Genomic DNA, 10,842 nt, shown 5'->3' with positions numbered 1-10,842 from the left:
TGGGTTCCTGGCCACGGCTTCTCGGGGAGGGTCTGGGGTGAGTTGTGTGTGTGCAAAGGCCCCTGGAGAGGCCGTCGCTGGGTGGGGGGCGGGGGGGAGTCTTCCCTCCTCTCACCCTGAGGCCTTGGAGCCGCTGCAACCATCACCCTGTTTCCTTCTCAAGAGTCCGGAGCAGGAGCAGAAGCCGGTGTGGCTCCAGAGCCTGGCCCAACAGCATCGGGGGCTTCAGGGGCTCTGCAGGCAAGGGTGGTGCCTGGAGCGACTCCTGCAGGGGCCAGAGAGCCAGCAGGTGACCTGGGACCTGTGCGGGGACAGTGGGCACCTGAGCAGAGTCAGCTGGGTCCTGCTTCTGCTCCCGCTTCTCCTGGTTCCACTGTTCCTGCTTCTGATCCCAACTCTGTTCCTGTCACTGCCCTTCTCCCCACTCCTGCCCCCTCCCCTGCCACTGCCCTTGCTCCCACATGGATGGCAGCCACAAATGAAGGGCCTGAAGGCTCTCATGGGGTGTTTCTTCTATTTCTAATTGTTGTTCCATTCCCTGACCATGACCCCCCACCAGAATGTCTCTTCCTCTTCTCCCTTATCCTTTCTCTCCTCTTCTTTTTAGCTGTTACTTTATTTGTTCATTGTTTCTTTATAATCCACATTAATCTTCAATAAAAATTTTTGTTTGTTTTGCATTGTGCAATTCCTGAGCCCTGGGTACACTCACAACGCTGTGAACCACGGCACAGAATTTTGCTGCAGGATATCTCGGTCCCCAAGGGTCACCGTGTACCCAGAGCCCTCACTCCCCTTTCGTGCCCCCTCCAGCCCCTGGGCACCCCCAGTCTGCTTTCTCTCCGTGTTCTGTTACCTAGTCTGGAGGTTTCCTTCAAGTGGAATCTCGCCAGAGATACCTTTGGGTCTGCACCGACTCTTCAGACGGGACAGATTCATTTTCGTACTTTGTGTTCGTTTGAAATAGACTCTTTCTCCTTTGATATTGAAATCACAATGGATTAAAGATTAGGTGGGAAAAAGGAGGCCCCTTCGGTGAGTGACAATGGGTACGGTCTCGGGGTGGAGACCCCTGTTTGTGCCGTGACACCACAGCCTGACGCCAGAGAAGACACGGCTGGTCTTCCCGTGGTGCAAACAGAAACCGGAGATGCAGAAGGCCGGACGGTCACACCACAGAGGGGAGAGCATCCCTCACGACCCAGGGCCAGAAGGTTCACAGGCCTCTGGGCCAAATAATGCTCCAAGGCCAGTGCGTTCCCCGGGATGGAGGCCAGACCCGTCCCAGTCCAAGGGGAGGCAGCGCCCATGGGAGCAGGCGTCAGAGATGCGGGGCATCCCAGGGAGAAAATCGGGCAAGTGAGACCCGAGGGAGGCAGCGGTGGTCACCTTCAGAGGGGCAGGTTTCTGGTCTAGGGGCCGGCAGCCCAGGTGACAACGTGAGGAAGCAGAGGCCCCAGCCGATCCCCAGCGAGAAGTGTGACAGGCTCCCCTCTCTGGGACAACAGAGCGCAGCTCCCATCCACGCCGCAGGCGCAGACCCTCCCCCAGCAGGGCTGGTCCCAGGATCAGCAGAGAAACCCTGGCGCGGTTTTTCAAAGGTGTTGTTTTGGGGGTGTTCATCATAGCAGTGGTGGACATAAGGGATTGGGAACAGTGATGGGACCCTTGGGTCTGGTCCACGTTGGGGAGAGAAATCAGTTGAGCAGCAGAGTGGGTGTGAGGTCTCTACGTGCGCGGAGTGGGAGACCTAGGGGTCATCTCCTGTAAGACCCACTGTCTGTGTCCAGGATGTGACCTGCCAGCCCAAAGCCAGCTCCACCAGCAAAGGCCCTCCAGCCTTTTCCTGGGGCTCAGAGACCGGAGTGAGTGAAGAGAAGCCTCACTGCCGGGGGTCCCCTCCCAGCCAGGCTGCTGGACGCAGCGAGCACCTGAGCTGGACAAGGGGACGCAGGGGAGCCTCCTTCTGGCATCGGCGGCCCAGACCCGCCATTCCGTGGTCCCAGTCCCGGCTCCACCGTTGCGAACCACGCGGCCTGGGCAAGGTTGTTAGCCCTGGGGCCTCGGTTATCCTCCGACTGTGGACAGGACACTCGCCATGCATCCGCTCAGATGGGCTGTGACCATTCCAGAAGGCAAAACAGATATAAAGCTGGACAGGATCTGGCCCGTTTGGGGACAGAGGGCGCTCCAAGGCTCGCCTTCCGCGCATCTGCCCAAGAGGCTCTCAGGCCACAGCACCGATCAGGCAGTTGATGTGAACCTGACTACATGGGAGACAGAAACGCAGCCCTCAGTGCAGCTGCCACAGGAAGTGCGCCGCTGAGCAGGGGACTGGTGGGGAGGGTGGTGCAAGAATGGCCCTGCCCCCTCCAGGCGGGCGGTAGGAGCTGCCTTCTGGTGCTTGGAGGAAGTGACATGCCGCTTCCCTTTCGGCCAGTGTGGGGTCCCGGTCATCCTGTGTGGGGTGTTCTCGGCGGGCAGGAACAAACCCAGGGCTTCCCCTACTCTTGAGGTATGTCTTCAGTTTCCTGAGCTCAAGCTCTGAGCAGGGACCCTCCCTGGAACTGGGGGGACCATGGGTGCCAAGCTCTGGGATGTGGCAACGCCTGCTGGCACTCCCCCTGATCCCCAGATGCTGTTTGAGAAGGTGGCACCCTGCCACCACCTGGGCTCCATCCGGTCCCAGTGGGACAAAAAGGGAAACGGGCAGCTGGCTCCCACTGTCAGTGCCACTGTCACCCAGGTCAACAGCGTGGCCTGCTGCTTCGAAGACCAGAGTGTGACGGCTGGGCACAGGGCCGGGGTGCTGGAGCACTGGATCCGAGTGGCCAGAGCATAAGAAACTCCTCTTTTCCTCAGAGTTAGGCCTCCAGCTAGAGTTGGCTGGTCCCTCCCACTGGGACAGAGCCTCCTGCAGGCTGTTAGGTAAATGGGGAGCGGGGAGGGTGTACTTTCTTCCCCAAAGCAGCCCAGAGCCGCCCAGAGCTGCCCAGAGTGCTCACAGCCAAACCGAGCTTGCGGCAAAAATGGACATGCCTGGGGCGGGCCAGGTCTGGGGGCACCCTGGGACTCCCCACTCTGCCCCCAGGGCACGGTAGCATTCTTTGTGGATCCGTCCTCAGTCCTCAGCAGTAACTTACCCTGATTTGACCGCGGCTCCACAGGCCATGCCCCATCGGCCCCAGTTAGCGGCAACTTGTTAGCTGGGGAGAAGCACCAGGAGGCTAATGAATCCGTGGAGGGTCCTTCCCGACCCGACCCCAGAAGCTTCCACTAATGAATCCGTGGAGGGTCCTTCCCGACCCGACCCCAGAAGCTTCCAGGTGCAGGAGGAAGCAGAGGGGCGCTGCCTAGTGCCCTAGCGACCCCGCCCCGCTCGGCGAGAGGCCACGCCCGGGAGACCCCTGTCGAGGGGGTGAAGGCGGAGCTCCCCGCAGGGGATCCTCCTGAGAGGCCCCCCCGCCGCCCGGCAGCGGCTCAGCCTAGCCTCGCAGAGAGGAGGCCCCAGGTTCGGGGCCGCTCTCGGGGTGCGGGACAGGTGCTTTGCACAGATCGATTCCTGCAGTCCTGCCCCCCACGGGACGTGGGTCACCGGATCTCCGTTTCGCTGGCTCGCACTCTCCAGGAGGAGGACCCGGGGCTGCCGCCCGCAGCGGACCGAGCCGGGGGCGCCGGCAGAGAGTGGGAGCTCCAGCCGGTGGGGCCTGGCTGTCTCTGGGGACGGCTCCCGGGGAGCGACAGGCGGCAGCAGAGGCCGGAAGACTCCGCTAGGGGGGCGCTGCGGCGGCGTGCTGGGGACGGCGCGGTTTGGCCCTCGCGGGCCGCCGTACGCGCTATAAAAGGTGCACCGCGCGTGCGCGCGTCCTTTCCGGGCGGTGGCGGCGTCTCCGCGCGGTGCCCGTGGCCTGGTTCCCGGAGCCCCGGGCGCCCGCCGCCCCGCCGGGGCCTCACCAGCCGTGACCCGAGCTGCGGCCGTGCCCCCCCCGGTGCCGGGCCGGCATCGGAAGGGACGGCGGGCCCCGGGCCAGGCGGCGGGCGGGTCCGGACCTTGCTGAGCGCCCGCCGCCCTCCCTCGCGGGTTGAGACTCGGAGGACGTGGCCTCCCGCCTCTGGCCACGCGTTGTTTTTGCTTTAAAAAGCGGGTCGGCTGCCCCTCATTCCCTGGTCGGGTGTGGCCGAAAGGCGGCTTCCGAAGCGCGGTGGTGCGAATGCCGCTGCTTAGCCGGGGGCCCGGTGGGGACAGGCATTCCTAGACCTGGTCCCCGGGCTCCATACGCGGCCAGCCAGTGACCTTAGTTTTCCACACTCGAGTTAGGCGGGGACCGGGGAGGGGGGACGGTAAATGGGTTTTGGGGGTTCCTGGCCACGCGTAGGCCTGGTGGCAGGGTCTCTGGACGCCGAATACAAGCAGAAGAGCCTACGAGAAGTGGCTCCTTGTGGGTTCGCCGGAGTTTTACAAAGGGCTGCTTTCCTTTTTCTGTAGGGAGTTTGCTAGAGACCGAGCACCTGGGAGGGCGTTCTGGGGTCTCAGGTGAGTCGACACGGAGGCGCTGGAACAAGTCCGCCCCGACGTGTGGCGTGGTTTTCTGAACGGGGGCCAGTCCACCATCCACGCGGTCAGGGGAATAACCCTTGAGTTGCTGGTGTTCCCGGCACAGAGCTCACTGCCCCCAGAGGCGTTGCAGGTGTGGCTGCGTTTGTGTCACATTTGTGTCATTCGGCGGCAGAGAGAAGGGAGGCTTGTCTACGCCCAGAGTTCCGGCTGCAGAACGTCTGGATGATTAATAGCCTGACAGCGGACAGGGAGCTAGATCATGGATGTGCTTCCTGGCACCCTGGAGCCTCACGTGAAAGCCCTTCCGTTGTGTCGCAGCTCTTGGGTGGCCTCGGATGGTGAGGCGGTCCGGCCTTTGACAGCAGGAGGTAGGAGTGGGTCGCTGACAAGCAGGGGTGAGCAGAAGAGGTGAGTGGATTTCAGGTAGGCTGACGTGCTGAAGGGCTGAGGGTTCCCCGTCCCAGGGCATGAAAAGAACGAAGGCACCTGAAATTTCCTTTGGGGGAGACTGAGCACCGGCCCCTAACCGCGTGCTCTGCCTCCTGAAGCAAGTTGGATGCGCTGCGTGAGCGGTCAAGTTGCAGGGTTTTGACAATGCGGAGACCATGGCACGGGCCGGCCATCCTGGTTTTCTCCGGTTTTAAGAATTGCAGGGCACTGTTTCCTGGCCCGTCCCCTGGTTTGTGGCTTTCTGGTCCATTGGTTAGTAGCTCTTGGGGGGGGGGGGGCGGGCAGCAACCCCTCAGGAAGGAAGGCCCTCCCGGCTGCCCTGCGGTCCCCCGGCTACATCGGGCACTAAGGCGCCAGTGCGGGCTGCCCATTGGGGCTCCTAAAGGTGACCGCAGAAAAGTTAAGAAGGATCACCTTGTCCGTAGCAGCCGGGGTTGGAAACACGAGTGACAGGCAGGACGAGAGACTGCTCGAAAGCGCCTCCCTGCCACGCGCCTCGCCAGACGGCTGCCACAGTCCCGCAGAGGTAGAGGCTGGTGTCTCATTTGGTAACGGTAATAATGGCGGCCAACTTCACACGGTGATTTTTGGGGATCAGGGTATTTGTTCCTTAATCCAGGAAGGAAGGGGACTGCCAGCCTGTGAACCTGGGCCAGGATAATACCGTCACCGTCCAGACCGAGGTGGAGAGGAGACGCTGGCCCCAGCAGGTGAGGTGTTACCCCCCCGCCTCCTTGCTGGGGGTCGGGGGGGGGGTGGCTGTGCCCCTCAGACGCCGGGCCTCCCGGCACCACAGACACAGCTGCTCTGCTGCACCTGTGACGTTGGGGCAGAGAGGAAGCGGCTATTTCTACGCTCAGTGCTCAGAACCGTGGGCGCTAAGAATGGTTTGTAGCCGAACATGCCTGCCAGCTGCCGCGGGCGGTGCTTACACGCCACAGGTAGACCTGCCTCCGGGCTTCTAGCGGGAACGCCGAGCGGGGCACCAGCCGCTTCGCTCTTCGGGTTCTCGTGTGTAAGATGACCCTCGTCATGGGGGGCGCATGGAGGCGAGCGTGTGGCCGGCCTTTGGCCCGCTGGGACTGACCAGGAGAGGGTCTCCCTCTTGGAAGCGATCGTTCTGTAGGTCTGTCTGGGGAGGGCTTTCTGGAGGTCTTTGGGCGAGTGTGTTTTGCACTCCGGCTGCTCCGAGTGGCTGGGGCTTCTAAGCCCTGCGCCCCCACACCCTGCTCTAAGGACCCTTGAGACAGCAGAGCAGGAGGTGGGCCCGGAGGGTGGGTGGGGGAACACCAGAGGGCCACACCTGGCTTTGTCCTGCCAAGGAGACGCCACAGTGCCACCTAGAACCCTATATGTGACCCTCCAGACCAGCGTGCTGGCGAGTGGAGGGGGGCGGTCTGGGTAAACCGCACTCGGGTAGCGGTTGTGACGAGGGCTGTCCTGCCTTGTTTTCAGGCGGAGAGCCCAGCCGGCCCAGCCAGGCGAGATCCAGGCCGTCCGCTCAGGGCGAGACACTCCCTGATACAAAGCAGAGAAGTAGCAAGGTATTTTGCGTTGCTTTCTGAAACGCTTGTGCAGAGTGTTGGCGTGTTGGAGAGCAGTCCTGTGTTGTGGGTCTGCGGGGCGAGGTGGGGAGTGTTGAACTGTTCATTGGGCCCCCTCTGACTCCAAAAAATCCAAGAAAAGTAAACGCGATTGAGAGCACAGACAAGGGGTCAAGGTACATCGGGGGGCCAGGGCCTCCACTTCTGATGCAGCGATTGTTGGCAGAGCAGCCTCGCCTCTGCTTTCGGAGGAGGAGCCCCTGCTCGGAGGCCGCCCCGCGCGGGTGTCTCCGGGTGTCTCGGGTACTCATTCTTCTTCCCGGCCACTGCATCCCGCGGGGAGCAGAGGTTTCGAACTGCCCGGAGTCTGTGATTCTAAACTGCTGCTTGTGCCGCGTGTGGACTATTTCCCCCGCACACAAGGGAGGAAAATCCGGACGGGAGAGGTGATTTCAACGTAAGGTGGAACGGGTGTTGAGAACTAACGCTGAAGACGTGGGAGGACTGCTGGAGTTGGGAACAGGTTTAGGCAAACGGTGGTGAAGTAAGCTGAAGGATTTAGTGCTTTTATTTTTCAATAAAACGGTTTCTCTGTTGGCAAAACTCGAGACTAAATCGGTCTTGAATAGCCGTCTTCACTTGGCTTCTCAGTTTGCTTAGCGGAGGCCCCGTGGCGACGGTGTGGGCGGGCGCACGCACCGGTGGGTATGGGGGTGGGGCGGCTTTGCTCTGCTGAGCTGCCACCTGGTGGTTTGACCGGGTGACATTTAAAGAAGGGCGTGGGCTGGGGTGTCCGCCCCAAGTTCCTGAGTCACTTCCCAGGCAGGGTTTTAAATAACCCCCTGGAGTTCGGCCTGCAAAAGCCCACGGCCTCGGGAGTTGTCCTCAGTGACCTGGGGCAGGGAGGTGCGCTGACCCCAGCTCGCAGAGTCAGTCCCTGATCATCGTGTAGAGGTCTGGAAGCCGTGACCCCAGGACGAGAGAGGGAGCCACCTGCTCGCACCCTGGGGCTGGCTCCTGCCCATTCTCAGTTCCTTGCACAGGCCTGGGCTCCTCAACAGTGGGGACCCCGGGGGGCGGGGAGGGGTGCCAGGCTCCTGCAGCTTCTCTTTGGGGAGGGGCAGGGAAAATGCTGGACTCTCCCAGGTAGTGGGTTTTCCACGTTGGGGTTCATTGAAATCCACCAAATTCCCCGGCACCGCAGGAGGGGTGGTCGGGAACCAGAAAATGGGCTGCTTGCCAGTAACCGTGCAGAGCTGGGCTCCACGCTTCCTCCCAGAGCACCGTTGCCGTTGTGCCGTAACCTCAGCAGTCCCGGTCTCATCCCCCCCCTCCCGCCCCGCTGGATGTGGCTGGGCTCTAGGAGACCCCAGCGCGATCCCCGCTGAGGCCTTTTCCCACAGCTAGACCCTGGGGGCCACGCGTCTTCTGTCCGCAGCCCCTACCTCTGAGCCCAGGTGGCTGACAGCCGGTCTAGGGTCCAGGGTAAGGGACTCCGGGGCACTCACAGAAAAGCTGTTTATTTACATCATGAGTCCTTAAAGGTAACAAAACCTTGGGAGGGTCCTTCAGCCCCTGGTGGTCAGGCTCCTCGTACTCCCGTCCTGCTCCCCCGCCCCCACCACAGCCTCCTGGTCCAGCTCGACAGCCCCTCTGTCGGGTCAGGGGCTGTCGGGTCGTGGGGTCTGGAGAGCTGGGAAGGCGGGGGGGTGGGGGAAGGGCTCCACACCACTTCCCGGGCTTCTGTGCAGACCGGCCGCCTGGCCAGGCCCCCACCCCACCTCGGTCCTGGTCCTGGCCCTGGCCTCCTTGGCAGACCCCGCCGGGCAGGGCGAAGAGGGAGGAGTGGCTCGCCAGGGCCCCGGGGGCGCCCCCTGGTGAGCGGGAGGGCGGGAGGGGGCGCCCCTCAGGAGTACTTGGTGTTGGAGATCTTCTTCCAGAGCAGGGTCTTGAGGTGGCTCAGCACCAGGGAGTGGTGCGCCTCCACCTGGCTGGCCAGCCCGCTCAGCGTGGTGCAGGTGCGCAGCTGCTTGCCCAGCTCCTCGCGCAGGTCGGCGGGGGCGCCGGGCAGCAGGTAGTCCCGCAGCAGCTCGCACACCTTGGCCAGGTTGGGCTGGAGGAGGTCGCCCTTGCACTGGCGCATGAGCTTGTCGCAAGGGGCCCTGCAGTCTCGGCCGTACGTGCAGTCCGCGCTGTGCTCGCAGTGGCGGCCCCGCAGGAAGCGGCGCACGGCGGCCTCGGGCGCCACCTGCTGCAGGTCCGCCATCTTGAAGTCGTACTTGGCCGTGTAGCCCACGTTGGCCAGCGTGGTCTCGCACATGTAGAAGGTCCCGTAGGCCCCGTGGAAAAGCTCCTCCACGAACTCCAGGAGCCCGATGGCGATCTTGGCCCTCCAGGGCCACGCGGGCCCCAGCCACTGCTGGAGGGCCGTGTGCAGGGCGGAGGGCAGCAGCGGGCGCAGGAGGGGTGGGAGAGCGGCCCCGTGCCAGGAGCCGTGTGGGACGCCCTCGGTGACGTAGAGGTCCCCACAGGAGCCCAGCAGCCTGGAGGCGTGGTCCCCCTGCAGGGACAGCAGCAGCAGAAACTCGTTCCGCTGCAGCAGGGCCCACACCGACTTGGCCTCCGCCAGGGACACCCTGCTGTCCTTGTTGAAGTCCGCCATGAGCAGGACCCGCCCGACCAGCGCCGGCAGGGACGGCAGGTCCCCCAGGTTCGCCTGACGTCGGAGACCGAGGGAGAGGGAAACCGAGTCACTTCAGGGCCCGCGGGCTTGACCCCATGGTGGGTTTCGAGGCTGGCAGGATGCCAGCCTTGGCCTACTTGGCTGAGACCCTGGGAACCCCGTGCATCGGCCGGCTTGGGAGAGCCCGTCCAAGCGCACACAGGCAGGAGGGGACGACCCGGGGATGCGGGAAGACCTCTCACCCCCTCCTGGGAGCCCTCCCTGGCCACTGGCACACCTTCCTTTGTCCGGGAGCCGTTCCTGGGGCTTTCTGGTCTCCACTGGTGCTCAGGGAGCTTGGGAGTGGGCACCTCAGCACAGAGGGGAGAGGTGTGCCGGGCTCAGCGACTTCTCATCTGCTCCCACCCACCCCCACCTCCCATGCACACACAGCTCCCTGCTCCCCCCACAGATGCCCCGGGCCAGGGAACGGGTCCTCTGCACCCAGGGGGTGGCCCCCCGAGCAAGCGTCTGCTTGCAGCCGAGGTCTAGCCAGACCCCTGTCCGTGGGTACGGCCCCGACCCAGCCTGCCTCCTGCCCTGTGCACACATTCCTGGGGTCAACTCCACACCCAACTCGCAGGAGCCAACTGACCTTGAGAAAGCTGAGGGTCATCTCTCGGAACTCCTTAATCGAGGTGCCCCGTGTGGGCTTGTCAAACAGTACCAGCTCCTGCCGGGGGGCCGCGTCCGACCTGGCCTTGGAGTTGAGGCCCTCCTCGATGCCACACTTGATGGTCACCTCCTTGCCCTGCCACAGCCCGCTGTATACCTGGGCGGGGCCAGAGGAGCCCTCTGTGCAGACGTCGGTGGTGGGGGGGGGGGGCGGGTGACAGAGAGCGGAGGGCCTGCCCCACACCCGACCCTGCGACCCCGCTGGGCTTACCTGCCGGCCAGGAACGGAGGAGAGGCAGGCCCTCCACTCCACCTTGTGCAAGTTGCACAAGTCCTGGCAGATGGAGCCGGAGATGATGCCCTTGCGGTACTGGTCACACTGCGGGTGGGGACACCAGGGAGCGGCCTGAGGAGGTGGGGCCCCTCCCCAGGCCGAGTCCTCACCCCATCACCCACGTGGGGCACCCCGGGTGGGCAGCTCGAGGCCCCACCACACCTGCCAGGTGCCCCCTGGTTCCCAAGCCACACCCGCTCTGGGAGGGTACCGCCACCACCGCCACCACTGCAGCCGGCAACCTGCAGCCTCCGGCCACACCTGAGGCCCAGCGGAGGGCCAAGGCACCGCCCAGAGCAGCTGGCAAGGGCCTCTGCTCACCGCGGCCTGAGAGCTGCCCCCCGCCACCCAGCCCCCCACCTGCCAGGTCTGGGAGTCGGCTGCTCCCTGGCGTGGGCCCCGCCTCTGCCCCGAGGGTGGCGTACAGGGAGCCCGGGGGCCAGCTGGGGGCACTGGCGCGGCCCCTCCCCGTGTCCGTCACCCGGGGCTTAGCCAGACCCACAGCCAGCCAGCCGCTTGCAGCGATAACCAGGTGGGGCCCCCTCCTTTGCGGCCCCCTGAAGCCCGGGGGTCTGGGCTGACCCTGAGGAGGGTGGGAAAGCTTAGCGGTGACAGAGTG

At 64.0% G+C, this 10,842-nt stretch overlaps 1 protein-coding gene and 2 non-coding genes across 3 annotated transcripts in view; 2 read left to right on the top strand and 1 right to left on the bottom strand.

Annotated features, from left to right (window-relative positions):
- Positions 1–4,666: 4,666 nt before the first annotated feature.
- LOC121022876 (small nucleolar RNA SNORA17) lies at positions 4,667–4,800 on the top strand. The gene has a single exon (XR_005787140.1). It is a non-coding gene; the product is annotated as a small nucleolar RNA SNORA17 (small nucleolar RNA).
- A 977-nt stretch (positions 4,801–5,777) lies between these two features.
- On the top strand, positions 5,778–5,913 carry LOC121022875 (small nucleolar RNA SNORA43). Its single transcript, XR_005787139.1, has one exon. It is a non-coding gene; the product is annotated as a small nucleolar RNA SNORA43 (small nucleolar RNA).
- A 2,140-nt stretch (positions 5,914–8,053) lies between these two features.
- DIPK1B (divergent protein kinase domain 1B) overlaps positions 8,054–10,842 on the bottom strand; it is a 15,159-nt gene continuing 12,370 nt past the window's right edge. Inside the window, exons 3-5 of the mRNA XM_040464368.1 lie at positions 10,161–10,266; positions 9,870–10,046; positions 8,054–9,268 (exon numbers count right to left, since the gene is read on the bottom strand). Coding sequence (XP_040320302.1) covers positions 8,459–9,268; positions 9,870–10,046; positions 10,161–10,266 — 1,093 coding nt within the window. The 3' untranslated portion in view covers positions 8,054–8,458. The remainder of the gene's footprint in view (positions 9,269–9,869; positions 10,047–10,160; positions 10,267–10,842) is intronic.

Source organism: Herpailurus yagouaroundi, unplaced genomic scaffold, assembly GCF_014898765.1.
Source record: "Herpailurus yagouaroundi ecotype Mexico unplaced genomic scaffold, PumYag 440, whole genome shotgun sequence".
Lineage (NCBI taxonomy): Eukaryota > Metazoa > Chordata > Mammalia > Carnivora > Felidae > Herpailurus > Herpailurus yagouaroundi.
This window is presented reverse-complemented; position numbering and strand designations above follow the sequence as displayed.